The following is a 20,558-nucleotide window of genomic DNA, read 5'->3' as shown; positions in this document are numbered from 1 at the left end:
AGTAAAAAACAAATACAATTCATTACACTTGATTTATAAGAAGGGGAGCGGAGGGGGTGGGACTTTGAATGAAGCACATGAAAGCGAGATGATGGTAATTATGTGGAAGAGAGGAATTTTATTGTTACAATATAAATGTACAAAGATTGTTGATACATGATAACAACATTAAGAGGATAATATACGTATCTTGAAACATAACCATTGATGTCAAGGTACAGGTAAAAAACAGTACACAATAAATTGATAACAGGATACCAATTGAAAAGCGTGGTGATTCAATGAAAAATTCCAAAGTTCCACAAACATGATAGGGTAAAATAATAAATATAAGGTAAAACCTGCAGGGCCTATGGCCTCACTAAGCCTGTAAAGGTGATGATTGTATAAAAACTTGAACCAGGTAGAGAATAGGTGAAGACACGGCATCATGTATCTCTACGCGTTTCGTGGCTGAGCGCCACTCGTCAGGAGCATGCACGTGGTAGTCTAAAAGTTGGATATAAAGATAATCAATGATGGATAGAGGTAAAATGACATCACCAGCAGCATGTCAGTGCATACTTACTGGTTAAGGTCTGTAGGGTAATGGAATAATGTGGGCCGCCAAGGCATCCGGAATAACCTCCAACCGGGAGCCGCAGTGGACGGGCCAACGGAAACCCCTAACACAGGCCGTCAATGGGGAAGGCATGAAACCACGAGGAATCACTGTGAATGGGTGAAAATTAGTGGATAGAAGTGAGGGAATAACAAAAATTGGAGGTGGGATGAAGATAAAAGGGGGGAGGAGAGAGAGAGGGCAGAAGGCTGTGCCGAGGTGAAGAAAGGGAATGGAATAAAACCGGTGGAGAGACTGCCAAAAAAGGAAATGTGAGACCGGATGGAAAGGAAATGGGTGAGGGAGGAAACAACAAGCCAGCCATAGAAAGTGTGCACATGAACAGGGATCGGTGTGGAAAGAGGCCCACTGGGGACAGTGGGGGAGTGAGGACAAGGTGACTGGTGATGAAGGGTATGAATGGGTGCATACCTGAAAGGAGTGGAAGACCCGTCGCTGAGAAGAGATGGGTGTGGAGTGTGGTATCCACAGAGCCTCGAGTGTCAAAACCTTCCGGCAGGGCGCCCATATAGGTGCCGTCAAGGCTCCACCCACCACCGTCATGCTGCGTGGCATGGAATTGGGGGAGGGCAAGCACCGCTGATCGGAAATCCGGCCAGACGGTAATTGCATAGCTCCCCCATTGCTCACGAGTGTGGAATCAACCAGCGAGTGCGTGATGACGCCTAGAGCGTCACACGCACTGCATGGGAAGCATGACGCCGACGCGCATGACAGCGCGCCCGTCCCCCCCGGCATACAGGGAGCAAGGAGGGGGGCGGAAGCCCGTGATGCGCGTCACGGCCCCCGGGAGGAGGAAAGCGGACGCCTGTAGCAGTCACATCAACCAAACCCGCATCAGCATGGGGATGAATAATAAGAAAATAATTGAAGTTGATGCTACATAAGATAACTAATAAGAATACTATAGATAACAATTAACAAAAGATAAACTATATTAAAACACAGGAGGGGCTCAACATAGGATCATTGGTGGCAGGGGGAGTTTTTGAGGGGTAATTGCAGTGGGGCTTAAACATGTGCTTCCATCCCTAAATATATTACTACAAAAGAGAGAAGGGGATTATAGGGACTTTTGGGAAGCCTAAATCTGGTAAGATTATGTATTTCCATCCCTATGGGACTTTAAATGAAACCGTGGCCCGGTAGGGTCACAAGTTTCCATCCCTATTAGTCAAACAAGAAGGGGAGCGGAGGGGGTGGGACTTTGAATGAAGCACATGAAAGCGAGATGATGGTAATTATGTGGAAGAGAGGAATTTTATTGTTACAATATAAATGTACAAAGATTGTTGATACATGATAACAACATTAAGAGGATAATATACGTATCTTGAAACATAACCATTGATGTCAAGGTACAGGTAAAAAACAGTACACAATAAATTGATAACAGGATACCAATTGAAAAGCGTGGTGATTCAATGAAAAATTCCAAAGTTCCACATAATTTTTCCACATAAAATTCCTCTCTTCCACATAATTACCATCATCTCGCTTTCATGTGCTTCATTCAAAGTCCCACCCCCTCCGCTCCCCTTCTTGTTTGACTAATAGGGATGGAAACTTGTGACCCTACCGGGCCACGGTTTCATTTAAAGTCCCATAGGGATGGAAATACATAATCTTACCAGATTTAGGCTTCCCAAAAGTCCCTATAATCCCCTTCTCTGTTTTGTAGTAATATATTTAGGGATGGAAGCACATGTTTAAGCCCCACTGCAATTACCCCTCAAAAACTCCCCCTGCCACCAATGATCCTATGTTGAGCCCCTCCTGTGTTTTAATATAGTTTATCTTTTGTTAATTGTTATCTATAGTATTCTTATTAGTTATCTTATGTAGCATCAACTTCAATTATTTTCTTATTATTCATCCCCATGCTGATGCGGGTTTGGTTGATGTGACTGCTACAGGCGTCCGCTTTCCTCCTCCCGGGGGCCGTGACGCGCATCACGGGCTTCCGCCCCCCTCCTTGCTCCCTGTATGCCGGGGGGGACGGGCGCGCTGTCATGCGCGTCGGCGTCATGCTTCCCATGCAGTGCGTGTGACGCTCTAGGCGTCATCACGCACTCGCTGGTTGATTCCACACTCGTGAGCAATGGGGGAGCTATGCAATTACCGTCTGGCCGGATTTCCGATCAGCGGTGCTTGCCCTCCCCCAATTCCATGCCACGCAGCATGACGGTGGTGGGTGGAGCCTTGACGGCACCTATATGGGCGCCCTGCCGGAAGGTTTTGACACTCGAGGCTCTGTGGATACCACACTCCACACCCATCTCTTCTCAGCGACGGGTCTTCCACTCCTTTCAGGTATGCACCCATTCATACCCTTCATCACCAGTCACCTTGTCCTCACTCCCCCACTGTCCCCAGTGGGCCTCTTTCCACACCGATCCCTGTTCATGTGCACACTTTCTATGGCTGGCTTGTTGTTTCCTCCCTCACCCATTTCCTTTCCATCCGGTCTCACATTTCCTTTTTTGGCAGTCTCTCCACCGGTTTTATTCCATTCCCTTTCTTCACCTCGGCACAGCCTTCTGCCCTCTCTCTCTCCTCCCCCCTTTTATCTTCATCCCACCTCCAATTTTTGTTATTCCCTCACTTCTATCCACTAATTTTCACCCATTCACAGTGATTCCTCGTGGTTTCATGCCTTCCCCATTGACGGCCTGTGTTAGGGGTTTCCGTTGGCCCGTCCACTGCGGCTCCCGGTTGGAGGTTATTCCGGATGCCTTGGCGGCCCACATTATTCCATTACCCTACAGACCTTAACCAGTAAGTATGCACTGACATGCTGCTGGTGATGTCATTTTACCTCTATCCATCATTGATTATCTTTATATCCAACTTTTAGACTACCACGTGCATGCTCCTGACGAGTGGCGCTCAGCCACGAAACGCGTAGAGCTACATGATGCCGTGTCTTCACCTATTCTCTACCTGGTTCAAGTTTTTATACAATCATCACCTTTACAGGCTTAGTGAGGCCATAGGCCCTGCAGGTTTTACCTTATATTTATTATTTTACCCTATCATGTTTGTGGAACTTTGGAATTTTTCATTGAATCACCACGCTTTTCAATTGGTATCCTGTTATCAATTTATTGTGTACTGTTTTTTACCTGTACCTTGACATCAATGGTTATGTTTCAAGATACGTATATTATCCTCTTAATGTTGTTATCATGTATCAACAATCTTTGTACATTTATATTGTAACAATAAAATTCCTCTCTTCCACATAATTACCATCATCTCGCTTTCATGTGCTTCATTCAAAGTCCCACCCCCTCCGCTCCCCTTCTTGTTTGACTAATAGGGATGGAAACTTGTGACCCTACCGGGCCACGGTTTCATTTAAAGTCCCATAGGGATGGAAATACATAATCTTACCAGATTTAGGCTTCCCAAAAGTCCCTATAATCCCCTTCTCTCTTTTGTAGTAATATATTTAGGGATGGAAGCACATGTTTAAGCCCCACTGCAATTACCCCTCAAAAACTCCCCCTGCCACCAATGATCCTATGTTGAGCCCCTCCTGTGTTTTAATATAGTTTATCTTTTGTTAATTGTTATCTATAGTATTCTTATTAGTTATCTTATGTAGCATCAACTTCAATTATTTTCTTATTATTCATCCCCATGCTGATGCGGGTTTGGTTGATGTGACTGCTACAGGCGTCCGCTTTCCTCCTCCCGGGGGCCGTGACGCGCATCACGGGCTTCCGCCCCCCTCCTTGCTCCCTGTATGCCGGGGGGGACGGGCGCGCTGTCATGCGCGTCGGCGTCATGCTTCCCATGCAGTGCGTGTGACGCTCTAGGCGTCATCACGCACTCGCTGGTTGATTCCACACTCGTGAGCAATGGGGGAGCTATGCAATTACCGTCTGGCCGGATTTCCGATCAGCGGTGCTTGCCCTCCCCCAATTCCATGCCACGCAGCATGACGGTGGTGGGTGGAGCCTTGACGGCACCTATATGGGCGCCCTGCCGGAAGGTTTTGACACTCGAGGCTCTGTGGATACCACACTCCACACCCATCTCTTCTCAGCGACGGGTCTTCCACTCCTTTCAGGTATGCACCCATTCATACCCTTCATCACCAGTCACCTTGTCCTCACTCCCCCACTGTCCCCAGTGGGCCTCTTTCCACACCGATCCCTGTTCATGTGCACACTTTCTATGGCTGGCTTGTTGTTTCCTCCCTCACCCATTTCCTTTCCATCCGGTCTCACATTTCCTTTTTTGGCAGTCTCTCCACCGGTTTTATTCCATTCCCTTTCTTCACCTCGGCACAGCCTTCTGCCCTCTCTCTCTCCTCCCCCCTTTTATCTTCATCCCACCTCCAATTTTTGTTATTCCCTCACTTCTATCCACTAATTTTCACCCATTCACAGTGATTCCTCGTGGTTTCATGCCTTCCCCATTGACGGCCTGTGTTAGGGGTTTCCGTTGGCCCGTCCACTGCGGCTCCCGGTTGGAGGTTATTCCGGATGCCTTGGCGGCCCACATTATTCCATTACCTTACAGACCTTAACCAGTAAGTATGCACTGACATGCTGCTGGTGATGTCATTTTACCTCTATCCATCATTGATTATCTTTATATCCAACTTTTAGACTACCACGTGCATGCTCCTGACGAGTGGCGCTCAGCCACGAAACGCGTAGAGCTACATGATGCCGTGTCTTCACCTATTCTCTACCTGGTTCAAGTTTTTATACAATCATCACCTTTACAGGCTTAGTGAGGCCATAGGCCCTGCAGGTTTTACCTTATATTTATTATTTTACCCTATCATGTTTGTGGAACTTTGGAATTTTTCATTGAATCACCACGCTTTTCAATTGGTATCCTGTTATCAATTTATTGTGTACTGTTTTTTACCTGTACCTTGACATCAATGGTTATGTTTCAAGATACGTATATTATCCTCTTAATGTTGTTATCATGTATCAACAATCTTTGTACATTTATATTGTAACAATAAAATTCCTCTCTTCCACATAATTACCATCATCTCGCTTTCATGTGCTTCATTCAAAGTCCCACCCCCTCCGCTCCCCTTCTTGTTTGACTAATAGGGATGGAAACTTGTGACCCTACCGGGCCACGGTTTCATTTAAAGTCCCATAGGGATGGAAATACATAATCTTACCAGATTTAGGCTTCCCAAAAGTCACACTTGATTTATACATCCATAAGAGGTATTATACATAGTGAATCACTAGAAAGCTAAAAATACACATACATCATCTGAATTAGTAAAATATATAATACACATGCATGGATAGCAGCAGTGTGTGACCATGTAATGACCAACTTCAAATACCCAACAAAATGGGCATGCATGTGGCATCGATAGTGCCCTACGCGTTTCGCGAGTCTCCTCTCGCTCATCAGGGGCTGATGCGTAATTTGTATGTCTAAAACAAAAAATATTGAGAATAATGAGGGTGTGAAAATAACTAATAAGTCGGGGTAAACAAGATGGTTGGCACGGGAGGTCTGTAACAAAACGACCCCGTACTTGCCACTTGACTGGATTAGGTCACCAAAAAAACGGGTCTCAAGATGAGCAATGCCGGTACGGGGGCTGAGGGGAAGTGGCAACCAACAACCGCTGCAGGATAGACCAGGAAGCACAGCAAGGACTGCAGGAGCTAATGTGGTAAGTGGTCTGGAGGTGTCCATAAACATGTCTAGAAAAAATATATATAGGGATGCATGAGTCTCAACAGATGTACCCAGAGTAGACTAAGCATCAGAAGGTCATCTCTAATCCTCAGGAATAACCGAAAAGGATTATATTAAAAGTAAAAAATTAAATGTGTATATATATGTACAGGGTTAACATTAATTCCTAATATGAAATGGTAAAAAATAAAAATAAAAATAAACGAATAGACCGTCATGATGACAAATAATTAAGGGCAAGGGCTGGAGGGAAGTGCACACATACAAATAAATATATGATATAAAAATAGATCTAGATTGTATAAGGGTAAATGTGTGAACCAGCGAAAAATGTTAAATCAAATTAAATTGGATAATCTTGTGTGTGGTGAGAGGGTATCACCTACACAACAGGTTTTATTAGGTGGAAAAAAGATTTGAAGGAATAATACCTGAGTAGATGTAAAGTTGAACATCATCCAAACTTTTTTTCCAGTTTTGAATAGAGTAGAGAATTTTCAGGTTTGTGACCCCAGTGGAAAGAACCACCCTTTCTTTTTTCGTCACTTGGACAAAATGCGTGGGGAAATCTACAATTTTAAAAGTTGTTGCCAGAACAGGGGTGGGGATGTTTTTTCTTATGACAGCTTTGAAGGTTGGGTGTTCTCCTCACATTGGAGACAATTCCAGAAATAATGTAAAAAGTCCTTCACTGTTGTACGAAGTAAAAAAAAAAAAAAAAAAGTTAAAAAAGTTTTCTGGAGACCCAATTTCAGCACTCACATATCCATGGGTTTTTGATTGCTCTTCAAATGAGTCTGGATAAGCAGCAGTGAAAAGGAAAGTATTGTTTTATCCAGTCCCAAAATAGTTCCTTAATCCTTATTATCAGGTCATCTTGTTGTTTTTGACCTCCAGGCAGTGGCATAGGCTTTATGGGAAGTATGTTTGACCATAACAACCTAGAGTTTGGAAATCATGTTTTCACTTGCCTTAAAAAAAGCTTCCAGATATGATGATTGGTTGCCACTATGGGAAGTACAGGGAATTTCCTTCCTGCCATGTCAGCCTGTTGTGTTCTTTTCTAACCATTGAATATGCTTTGGTATCAGTCTTACAGTATATACCACAACCTCTTTAGAATCCTTCTGCAGTTAAAATCCGAGCACAGTATTTTTATTTTTTAATACCACTGCAAAGCTCAGTGTTGCACAAGATAGTAAATGAGTGCAGTACAGCAGGAAACCTTGGCATTGTGTAAAGATGAATGAGCAATCCAGAATTTAACTCCACTTAACAGAGCTTATAGAAAGTAGCATTAGGTGATGCAACAGATGCCAGGTAAATCCTAGTAATAATATTGCAGCCATGATTCTAAATTGTAATGCTGTAATGCTACTGCTAATTTGAGCATCATTACCTCACTAATTGGTTTTATAGCTGATGTGCTTTGAAGATTAAAAGGAATACTGGTAATTTTTGGAGTGTTCTCTAGCCAAAAAAATTTAGTTTACAATGGGATTACTACCACTCTTTTACCATTATAGCTTGTCAGGAGCCACAAAGTATAGTAATAATGTGTATAGTTTGTGCATCTTTATACATGCAGGGGAATTTTTGGTGGCAGCTTTTACAATATTACAGTGAATTTCAAGTATAACTAGAAACCCCTATTTGCTAGTACACTTCTTGTAACAAAACAAAGGTGTTCTTCACTCTTCTTGGTATATACAGATGTAATTGCAGATTTCACTTATAAAACCCCTGGTGCATAAATCTGGCATTGCAGCTTGACCATAAAGTACAGTAGTTCTTCTTTTCTCAGTGTATAATATAGTGATACTTACATACAAAAGCATACATTGCAATGCAGTATAAGAAAATTTGAAGTATACTATCTCTTAGGGCCCATTTACACTGCAACACAAAATACAGTTTCTTGAAGTGGCAGTGGATGTAGGTTGTAATTGAGAAATGAATGACAATACTCTGCAAAACATATATAGTGCATTTATCGTGGTTTATTATAACCCTAATGAGCATTATGACTTGCATTATAAGGGGCATTGTGCTGTAAATGAGCCATAGCAGCTTGCCTAGTGCATATATATTTTTTCGGATTGGGTGCATGCTGGCTAAGTAATGTGTAAGTGTAACACTTGCAAGTATTTATTACCACTCAAAAAAATACAGCACTCATCTTCACCTTACTTTTGCCTTTGTGGGAAGGTTCCATCTTTGGTCAGGCATCATCCATTGTCAGCATCAATTTTGTGGATTGAAATCCTTCCCTAAATGGAACAGTCATGTAAATCCCGGTGCCTTTGCAGTGTACCAATATCTCACACAGATCATCCTCCCCCTCTGCACTTCTCCTTATGAATTACTGCAGCGTTAAAGTGTGATAATGGGGGGACAGAAGAGAGAGGAATTGTTTATCCTTCCTGCAGGATGCGGACTTGTACAGTTATAGATATGTCTACTTTAACTTTATCTAGCCGTCATTTATTTGACCATATACAAATATTTGTAAAAAAAATATGGCTCATACGTTTTTTGCATCTTTTGCAGGAAGAGGACCTTGAAGCTCAGATTTCATTTCTCCAAGGACAACTGAACGATTTGGATGCAATGTGCAAATACTGTGCAAAAATTATGAATATCCATCTTGGTAAGTAGTAACTTTATATTACCATTTACAGGGGGCGCACCAGTCTAGTGTATTATCCTTATTTACCATTTATTATTGAAATCAGAGTAAATATTATACTCACAAGACAATGTGTGTACAAACTCATGAAGATGCATTCAAGAACAGAATGTCAGAACGCCTGCATATCATCTCATCACAAGAAGGAGCCATGCGGGTCTGGAAGTTTGAATCCTTTCGAGGGGCATACCATCTTCCTCAGAGCCAAGAGAACTGCAGCTTAAGGCTTGACTTAAAGTGTTACTAAACCCATAACCGAAAAATCAGTCTGTATATGCAATAAAGTGTGCTTGTTATACTCACTGAGAAACCTAAGGGGTTATCCCCTGCATTGTGTAAAAACCTGTTTGATCCTGTATGCACAGATCTTCCCCTTCTTGCATTGTTCCCAAAACATCTCTGGATAAGAGAGAGATAGTGGTGTCAGTCTGCAGTCTGCACATGCTCAATTTGGTGTGTATTGCTGGAGAGTTTTTTTTCTTGGGAGAGTGCATGTGATCAGCACAGGGCTAATCAGCACTTATTTAGCTGTTTATATTTACTAAAATGATTGCATTTCCATACTCTGTGTACTGTGGGAGACCAGATATAGTGAATGCAGGGTCCTGGGTTTAGTAACACTTTAAATGCCATTTGTGACAGCACAGGACAGCACAGGTTCCAATCTCCTCCCACTCACCAGGCGGGCTGGATTAGTTTGTATGTACTAGTATATAATCATCAACATATTATATTTAATCTCATGAGACAAAAGTACCCACATTGTCTATATGTGAGGTTATATATTACTAATATTGATATTGGTGATGATAGTATAAAAAAAAAAAAAAAAAAAAGGTAGGATGACTGCTTAACTATATTGGTATTGGTATCTGCATTTACTATATATAACTTTCATCGATCAAAGTGCTTCATAAAGGAATTTATAATATATATTGGTCACAGCCAGGATTAGAATAGTCCTTGGACAACACTGCCCATGGCTTACCATTGGACTACAGTAAAGGTATGCATCAGCTACTTGCTTGGTTAGGATTGGCTTCTAGGCATTTGAAGCTGCACAAATATGAGTCCTTGGGACCGAGTGCATCACTGTGCTGTCATTGTAACACTAAGCACTTTCTAAGTGGAGAAGAGAGCAGAGTGATGATCTTATCAATGTGATGCTGCTGTTTCATTGTTGGATCATAGACTTGACAGGTGCCAAACCAACCAGTACTGTAGTCAACAGAGAGGTGTAAGAGAGTACAGGACCTAACTGTGTTGCTTGACAGGGATGCTTGAGTCAACAATGGCTATATAGAATTCAATCCTTTGCTAGATAAGATAGTCCACAAATACATGTTTCAGCTGCACAATTAGCTGGTTGCTTGGACTTTAACCACTGTATATAGGTCCTGTTCCTTAAAAGCATGTTTTGCAGCTTAGTGCTTGTGCTGTGTGTTTTGGCCCCCTGTATCACCTGAAATACCTGGCTGATCCTTTCTGTTTTTGCCCTCCCCCTGTAAACTGACCACGGTTTATCATAGCTGCTGAGCCTTGGCACCGTGGTCGGTTTACGTGCCTCCATCATCCGCAGCTCTCCTGTGTTTTTTCTCCTCCATCCTCTCCCCTCTCCCCTCTCTGCCTGTCAGCTCTTTCAAGAGCCCACCCCTTCTCTCCTGCTGCTAAAATTACTCTTAAATCTCTTAAATTTTCACACAGATGTCCCAGTTTGCTAATGACATGTGTCCCAGTGTCGGTGCTTGATAAATAAAATTAAATCGCATTATACCTGATTTCAGAGCGGTGCTCACGTGACCTGCTGGCTGTCTCCTCCTCCCCTCCCTGCTGACGTCAGCGGGGGACTCTCAGCCCCTCCTGCTCTAACGGTCAGTTAGTGAGAGGGGAGAGCCAACCGGTCACGTGAGCGCCGAGCAGCGCTCCTAAATCAGGTATATAGCAGAATTTTATTTATGAAGCACAGACACTGGGACACTTGTCATTAGCAAACAGGGACATTTGTGTAAAGATAACAGAGTGGCTTAACAACCACTTAGATAACAAAGTAATACATGTATTTTTTTCAGGACAATGACGTTTTTTTCGGTGATATATTGCGTTTTTTTTTTCTACACTGTCAATAAACAAAAATACATAAAATAATCTTAGTGATAGTTTTCAAAAAGTTGTGTTACTGTAAATAAAAAGTAGGAGGTTATTCTAAAATTTGTCCTGCTTATAATAGCACTAAAATTGTTATTATTGTGTAGTACTTGAATTCGATCTGGCATTTTCTGGATATTTATTTGTATCTAGTTGTTTTTAGATGCAGTTTTGCCTTAATTAGTTAACCACTCCCCCCCCCCCCCCGCCCTATTGCAGATAGACATCCGCAATGTGGCTCCGTTATAGAGATGGCCTAATAGAGATGCACTACAGGCACTGAATGCATGTAGTCTCCCCACTATCAGACTTCAGGCCAATCATTTTTGCATACAACGTCCTCAATACCTTCACAAATAGCTTGGCAGTATCTCAATATGCCAATAGCCTTCAGGGAAGAAGTGACAACTAGGCATCAGTCAAGCACCACTTTCTGCCCACAGCAGTGGAAAGGGCAGCAGGGACTTGCACAGCAGTGACAGTGTGCCTGCATCTTCCAACACACCTACTGCTCTGGCCATGCACAGAAGGGAGAACCCAACACCAGTGTAACAGTAGACATAAAGACATTGTATGCCAATATGGAAAACCTCTTATATGTGGAATGCCTACTTTAGCAGTGCAGTATGTGGTAGTTGTTTAGGGCAGTGATGCTTTATATATTCTATAATGTTTATTTTAACAATGCTGTTCCCTGCCACAATGTGAAAAGGGTTTTCTGTCATGCAGGATTCCCAGGTTGAGGGGTTCCAGGGGGCTTATGTCCTTCAGAGTAAACTGTTTTTTTCTGTTTCCTCAGTGGTTTTTAAAACCCGGTTTGGAGCCTGGAGATTTCATAAAGACTTGGGTGGGATGAAATCTCCAATCCCTGGTCCTGGTTTTGGGATCCACCAGCACAATAATTGGGCAGGTGTGTGCTGGGTCATTGGTAAAGTAAGGACTATGCTTCTGAGCTCCACTCTGGCAGACAGAGGAGGTCTCTGCCCAGGAATGAGGAGGGTTATACCTAGGAGACAAGTGGGAGCCAGTGCAGCAAGGAGCAGCCAGGATACGGGCAAAGCTTGTATGTGATGACCGTCTGTAAGAGACAGACAAGAGCCTGAAGTGTAATGCCAGAACAGCTGTGCTGCATGTGTAAGCCAGGGGGCTGATGATCAGTTGTTTTGTAAACCCCTGCCAAGGAAACATTGATTTCTTGAACTTTCTTTTAATAAATTTGGGCACAAAACGAGTGGCTATGTCCTTAATGCGTTGCCAATTGAAGGTAGTTGTCTCATTATACCTGGGTCTTTGAAATTTTGCAGAATCATCCTCATATCCAGCAATTTGCAGCCTATCGTCCTTATGTATTCTTTTCTTTTCTGTTTCTGAAAAATGCCTAATTGTTATTATGGAATTAACTACCATATCATTCTGCAACTTGGCTGCATGTAATTAGGATAAATTAGACATGCCACACTAAGTTATTGTGGGGGAATATTCAGTGAGGGGAAAACAGCTTGACTGATTAGGAACTGATGAGTGTCAAACTGCCCATGAAATCATTATTTGGAATATTTCTTTGTATTTCATTAAAGCATTTGTTTTACTTTCACTTAGCCAATTGTTATTCTGCTAAATGTTTGCAACACATGTGTCCATTGTGTCCATTGTTGCATATTTTTAATTAGGTCTGCATGGGAAGTATCCATCACACAAAGCTTTTGGTCCTTTTCATTACTTAGTTACTGTAATGTGATGTCAGGTGGAGATGAAGAGTTCTGGAAGACACGTGGATACAGTCTGTGCAGTGTTTAGACAGGATTTGCTATGGACCTCAGAGGAAAAGATAACATCCTGGCCAAATGGCAACATTCTCCACAGAAGGGCCAGGTTCACTTCCACCTTATTTTACATTAAAGAGGAACTTTACCTTAAAAGGAAAATCCACTTTATGCCCTCCCCTCCTCCTCTATCAGTCTTAAAAAATGTGTGGGGGGGGGCCTTGGTGAACCTACCAGACGTTCTCTCCCCCCCACCCCCGCAACCTCCTGGGACATGCCACAGGTACCAGGAAGCTGTGGGACCTTTCACACAGCGCAACAGGGTTCACGCATGCACAGTGGGGTGCTGGCTGTGAAGCCACAAGGGGTCACAGCTAGCTTCCCACAGTAAACATAGCGGGGCCGGAGACCCAAAGACCAGCGAACAACAGCCCCAGGTGAGGACAGTGCTGGATCCCTGGACAGGTACGTGTTCTTTTATTTACCCCACGTTCACATTGGGCCAATTTGACACGCAGTTTGACATGTCAAATCGCATGCCAAATTGGCGGCTATTACCAGAACCACACCGATTCTCAAAAGTAGTTCCTGTACTACTTTTGGCAACTTCGGAGGCGATTTGAATAGACATCTGTGCATGAACCCGCATCAAATCGCCCGCAAAGTCAGACTGCATTGTCGGTTTGAAAGTTCAGCTGAACTCGCATGATTTCTAACCCGCATCAGTGTGAATCTGGACTAAAAGTCAGCAGCTACAGTATTTCTTTTTTCAAACAGACTCAAGAACTTCTTTAAGTTGTGTTGCAAGACCTCTTTTTTCTTAAAGTAATGAACACTTTCACCAAATATAAGTACATAGCAGTGACTGTTGAGGCTTGTAGCACTCACTATGAGCATTTGAGCTTCTGTCATCTTCTTCTAATCTCAATTGTGGTGCAGAAGCTTCAAGAACTGAATACATGCTAACCCCTTATAGAGAATCTGAACTATGGAAGCTTGAAGGGGAAGTTGAGAGCAAAGGACTAGTCACTTGCCTGTAGTATTGCCTGTAGACTCCCTGCATCTGATCTTTTTCTCTATTACTAACTTATCATGCCATGTTCTGAACTTGGAGAATAGCCATCTTGGTAGGGGTCAGTGCTTCCTCATGTTAGAGCTTTTCCCCAGATGACTGCTGGGATATTATTCAAAAAGCAACTAGAGGGGAGCAGAAAACTTAGAACCATAGAATGAATTGAGAAGATCTATTCAGATCATCACATTCAACTTTCTATACTCTCCAGCATGGAGAACAGAGAGCATCACAGTAAAGACATCACCAAATCTCTAGAGACTAGTTTTGAGAAGGAGGTGGGGGTGGGAGGGGTCCCCTTTCTTAAAGGGGGCTTCCAGATTCTGATAAGCCCTCAGACCCTCACAACCACCGGCCAGGGTTGTGGGGAAGAGGCCCTTAGCACCCATCCCCCCATGTTGAGGGCATACGGCCTGGTATGGTTTGGGGGGGGGGGGGCTCGCTCATCCCCTCCCCTTCCTTGACCTGCCGGGCTGCATGTTCAGATACTAACTTATCATGCCATGTTCTGAACTGTTTCACTATGGAGAATAGCCATCTTGGTAGGGGTCAGTGCTTCCTCATGTTAGAGCTTTCCCCAGATGACTGGTGGGGTAGTTTTTAAAAAGCAGCAAGAGGGGAGTAGAAAACAAAGAACCATAGAATGAATTGAGAAGATCTATTCAGATCATCACATTCAACTTTCTTTACTCTCCAGCAAGGAGAACAGAGAGCATCACAGTAAAGACATCACCAAATCTCCAGAGACTAGTTGTGAGATGGAGCAGCACCTTAGATGGTCTCACACAGCAGATACACCACAGTTAAGCTCAAAGCACAGTAGTGCCAAGATACACTGACAAACCAGAAAGTACACTGCTGTTTTTTAGAAGGAATTCAAGCCTAATTTGGTTTGGCAGTGTTGAGATTTGGAGACGTTCCCTATATGATAGCAGTCTAAATGGTGCAGCTTTTTTCCCCTTTAACACTTGCCTCCATAATGTCAGAAAAACATATGGTAAAATAACTGTTCTCAGGTCTCTATAAGAAGCTCATGGCTTGTCTGCTCACATTGACGCTCCGTCCATTGCTACAAGACCGCTCCAATGTAGTCACTGCATTTTCACTGCATATTATACTTATCAAGTTTAACAATAGTGTATTGCCCTCTAGCCTTCATAGTATACATGTACCTCTATGATTATTTATTATTGGGAGTTGGAAAAAACAGTGTGAGTAATGACATCAGACTCCAGGTATGATATGTATTTATTAGCATTATACCTAGATTAGAACATCAAAAAAAAAAAAAAAAATCTGTTAGTCATACCTTGAACTGTCTTTTCACCGTCTCATAAAGGCAGTACAGCAGCAAAGGAACTTGTTCCAATTTGTGATAGTTGTTCAGTTATTATCAGTATTTATCAGGATCACTGTATGCCATAAGGTGTATATTTCTTTACTGTCAGTAGTTACCCATGATGGATTAAACAGATTCAGTGTAGCTTCAACTTTCTCACATTTTCTATGACTCATTTACAGATTGCCAGAGTGCACTTAGCATCCCCTTATTGATCATAGCATGCTCAAAAGCCACTAGTTGTTCATTTTAAAGATAGAAATACATTACAGTAGAACATTTGCCAATAGCTGGAGTGCAGACATGGGCCGCAGAGTGACCATGTTATTGTAATCTTGTTTAGAACATTCTTGTGTTGCATTTCTGGAAACAATTTCAAATAATACAGCTCGATTCTTGACTTTTTAGCTAGTAAAACATTTTGGAAATCACAGTATACCACGTAAGAAGGAACAGTTTTTCATCACAATTCCAAACCTTCAGTACATTGTAATAAAAAATACACACATGTATACACATCCATGCACACCTAAACCTAAGGTTTAGATATATAAATTTTTCCATAGTCATGTTGGTTCATCTTGGATCAATGTAAGTATGTATATGCCATACCTGTGGGATCTCCATGGCAGCCTGAAATCGTTGTAGTGGACATCACCACTACAGGGATCTCCACTAGCTCTCAGGTCCCGTACCAATTGGCTGACCTGCTGCTTGCTAATCACAGGAGCTTGCTTGTTTGGCACAGGCACTATTCAGAGAACACTTTGTATTTTCTCAATGAATGCAAAGTAGTGGATAAGGTGGAGATTGTGATGACACCACCCCACCTCTCCACCTCATCCTGAATGGCACTTGTGCTGAGCAAGCGATCCCCATGGGAAGTCCCCATGCGTCAGAGGGGGGCGGGGTCACCCGGTACGTCACCGTGTGGCCCTGCCCTCAGTTGTATAAGAACTGTCACCTGCAAGGACATGTCAGACGGTGGGAGCCTCCCATGGAGGCGGATCGGTGGCAGGTTTTTTTTGGATTCTTTACGGTCCATCGGCGGAGCCATAGAAGAAGATGAATGGACTTCGTGGGACATTTTTATTTTTTAATAAAGGACTTGTCCCAAGCTGTGTTTTTTTTACATTTTAACACTTTTTTTGTGAAATGGTACGGGTACAATGTAACCATTACCAATTCAAACAGGTGGGGGACCGGATCTGGGGGTCCCCTTATTAAAAGGGGCTTCCAGATTGCGATAAGCCCCCCGCCCGCAGATCCCCAAAACCACCGGGCAAGAGTTGTGGGGATGAGGCCCTCGTCCCCATCAACATGGGGACAAGGTTCTTTGGGGGGCTACCCCAAAGCACCCTTCCCATGTTGAGGGCATGTGGCCTGGTATGGTTCAGGAGGGGGGGCGCTCTCTCGTCCCTCCCTCTTTTCCTGCGGCCTGCCAGGTTGCATGGTTGGTTAAGGGTCTGGTATGGATTTTTGGGGGGACCCCCACACCATTTTTTTAAATTTTGGCACGGGGTTCCCCTTAAAAACCATACCAGACCTAAAGGGTCTGGTATGGATTTTGAGGGGGACGCCTACGCCACTTTTTTTTTAAAAATTGGCGCAGGGTTCTCCTTAATATCCATACCAGACCCGAAGGGCCTGGTATGGAATTTGGGGGACCCCCCACGCAATTTTTTTTAAATTTTGGTTCGGGGTTCCCCTTAATATTCATACCAGACACAAAGAGCCTGGTAATGGACTGGGGGATCCCATGCCGTTCTTTTCAGTGACTTTTATCTGTATTGCCGGGAGCCGACAATTTATTATAGCCGCTAGTAGTTTTAAATGACTTTTTTCCTTTAGAAATGTCATTTTGTGCAGGGACTATTCTAAACACAGGAAAAATGCACCACTTTACAGGCATACTATAGACACCCCCCAGGTACAAAATTTAAAGGAATATTTCACTTTTATTGTTTCACTTTAAGCATTATTAAAATCACTGCTCTCCAAAAAATGGCCATTTTTAAAACTTTTTTTTTGCATGGATACATGTCCCCTGGGGCAGGACCCAGGTCCCCAAACACTTTTTATGACAATACCATGCATATAAGCCTTTAAAATTAGCACTTTTGATTTCTCCCATAGACTTTTAAAGGGTGTTCCGCAGCTTTTGAATTTGCCGCGAACACCCCAAATTGTTCGCTGTTCGGCGAACACCCGATGTTCGAGTCGAACTTACGAACTTACGTTCGACTCAAACATCGGGCTCATTCCTAATTGTCATACAATAAATATATTTAAAATCAAATCTTTACTTATTTTATAGCAATAACATGGTGTAGGCAGATTTCTGCCCGTCACTGGCTGTGTCACGCCCTCCAGCCTCCATCAATCTTCATGTAACATCTCACCCCCATTGTGTTTATCCGGTTAGTGGGCATGGAAGAGAATGGAGGGAGTGGGCTGTCATTTACCACTGTGTATACCCCCACATTTGTGACTCTATAGTCACATGGGCTGCTCAGATGTAATAGGGAGGAAATGCTCAGCATATAAACTCACCGAAAACTGAGCATGTGCTGAATTGCCAACACTGCTCTGCTAAATCCCTAGCTAAATAGGGGACATGGACAGAAGGTGGAGACAGAGAACAGCAGGATCAACCAGTTTTTTTTTTTGCAGAATACAAAAAACGAATCTCAGTGACTGAGTGAGTATGACAGCATGTAATTCAACATTTATTGATAGTTTTTTTTTATGATGTGGGTTTAGTGACCCTTTAAAACTGAAGTCCAGGTGGATATAAGAGACACCAATCAATGTAACTCTGTGTTTATTCATACATTATTAACTACATTTTGATAGATGCAAATAGGATTAGTTACTGAATCTCACTTCGTGTCAGAGTCTTGCTGGTCCCTCAGACTGGGGTGGGGGGACAGTATGAGGAGACAGAGCTGCAGTGCTCATATTCTATTAAGGAATATGCTGATAGGTGGGGAGAACATAGAGATAAACTCATCAGAAATGTAAATCCTGTAATTGGTAAAACAGCTCATCTCATATACAGTATGTATCTAATCTGTGCGTTTAGTTGTTTGCTTGGAGTTTAGCTTTAAAGCGGAACCTCAGTCATTTTTTCAACTTTGCATCTATTAAATCTTCTGCCCTTGTTGTTTTAACTTTGGATAGTAAAACATTTTTTTCTGAGAGTAAATACCCTATACAGCTCACTTCCTGTTTCTTGTCTGGTAAAAAGCCTAGGCTTATGACATCATGCACAGCTCTCTCTCTCACCCTCCTGAGAGTTTGCCAGGAAGGGAGGGGGGATGAGTCATAAGAGAGCCAAATGAAAGCTGCAGAGCTGGAGGTGTGCTCCTGTGTGTCTGTGTAAATCCAGGAAATGAACAGGCAGCAGCTTCAGCTGCCCACAGTTAAAATGGCTGCAGCCAGACTCAGTGGAGGGAGTTTTCTGCAGCATATTTGGCAAGTACAGGATCACAGTACACAGAATCACAGAGTCCCATCAGTCTCTGTACCAGAGGAGCTTCTCCACCAGGTGGTGCTGTTTTGCAAGGTGCTGTTGGCTCACTCTGCTGGGATCTCAGCTAGAGGAAACATCAAGCCTGGGCCTGTCCTGCAGGCTTCTTCCCCAGCCCCCATACAGAGGGGAGATGAAGGTGGAGGCTCTCTAGAGGCACTGAGGCCTACTCCATGTGCTCAAGCTGCAGTGGATCCTGGGCCTGTCCCTATGTAAGAGGAATCCTTACCAGTCCTCCAGGATAGAGTGGTAAACAGACTTCGCCGCATTGCTAAAGAGGAACAGAAACTTGCTGTTATGAATGAGGATCTCAGGAAAAAGAAATCCCTGCATAGTAAGTCTGGAAACAGTAAGAGGGAAGTCTCTGGAAGAGGCATTGAAAAAGCAGGAGAAGTTGGTTGCCTCTCTGAAGGAGAGCAGCGGTGTGTTCAGAGAAAAGTGTGAGAATGAGGAGAGATTCCAACAGATGACGGAAAGTGCCTGTGTCAGTACCAGCCAGAGGGTGGATACCACAGCAACGGCGACAGTATGGATGGGGGGTAAGGAAGTGGCTTCACATGGTGGCCCCAGTACTACCCCTGTCTCGGGATCTGTCATGTCTGAGTCAGTATCTGCCCCTCTCCCCAGCAGCCTGGGTCATCTCAGGAGGAGGTTTAGGAAAATGGCGGATTGCTGCAGGCTATTACAGAAATTAAATCTCCCTTGAGCAGCATCAACCCATCAGTTGAGGATCATGATAATGGAGTGCTTGCTTAAAATCTCTCTCAATGTGTGGAGGACTTTCCCGAGATTGCATCTGCCAACAGATCCTTGCAATCAGCAGGGAACGCAGGAGAAGCTGGCTGTGAGGAGTCCCACATGGACACTAACAGTGCAGAGCAGGAATATCGCATGAACATTGAAACTGCAGAGCAGGCGGCCCGTATGAACGCTGAAGCAGCTAGTGTTTTTTCTAGACAGAAAACTTTACTTGATGACGGGACTGCTGGTATCTGTGGTACTTCTGGGACTATGGTGAGCGGGATTGTTGTGCTGGAGGGGAGGAGGGAGGATCAAGTGGTGGGTAATTTACCAAACCAGATTTCAGAGGTTCCTATGCAGCCAGTTAATATTCCTATGCAACCAGTTAATGTTTCATCTGTCCCAGTTAGGAATTATGCTAAGGCTGTGTCGGGACAAAGTCATGCTGCTGGTGGTGGAAGGGGACCAGTTGTGCAACTTTCACCTAACGCACCTTCCATGAAACGCAGGAATGTGGTACAACTCAGGTGGGAAGGAGGAGATATTCCACCTATCAGGAGGGAGGTTGTGGATAAGATCCTAGCCATGGGATTTAAGGCAGAGGATATTTATGCTCTTATCAGTCTGGCTGGTTCCTTTGAATATTGTTTGTCATTTGTGCGTCCAGAATTGCTGGATCTGTTTTGGGAGCGGTTTGAGCATTTATATAGGGGCCAGCCGGACTGGAAGGGGAATGCCGCTAAAGTTGTCTCACGTCAGCCCTTGATAAAAAATGTGACTATGCTGATAAGGAATGAGTCTATACTCCCAAGGTTTTATGGGTCTGATTGAGGAGGTTTGATGAAATGCTGTGTCCCCTAAAAAAGATTGTGGATTATAGAGGAATCTGGACGGGTGGGTGGTCAGTGTCAGTGAGGTTGAGTGTGTGTGGGAATGTGGTCTAGCATTTGCCCTA

General features: G+C 43.5%; 1 protein-coding gene across 4 annotated transcripts in view; it reads left to right on the top strand.

Annotated features, from left to right (window-relative positions):
- The window catches only part of TBC1D5 (TBC1 domain family member 5), an 842,416-nt gene that overhangs the window by 778,800 nt on the left and 43,058 nt on the right, over positions 1–20,558 (top strand). For all 4 annotated transcript variants that reach the window (XM_073630202.1, XM_073630199.1, XM_073630201.1 and 1 more), the window contains one exon: positions 8,873–8,972. In XM_073630202.1, the coding sequence (XP_073486303.1) occupies positions 8,873–8,972 (100 nt within the window). The remainder of the gene's footprint in view (positions 1–8,872; positions 8,973–20,558) is intronic.

This window comes from Aquarana catesbeiana, linkage group LG05, assembly GCF_042186555.1.
Source record: "Aquarana catesbeiana isolate 2022-GZ linkage group LG05, ASM4218655v1, whole genome shotgun sequence".
Taxonomy (NCBI): Eukaryota; Metazoa; Chordata; class Amphibia; order Anura; family Ranidae; genus Aquarana; species Aquarana catesbeiana.
The sequence above is the reverse complement of the archived record's forward strand: the minus strand, read 5'-3'. Positions and strand labels throughout refer to the sequence as shown.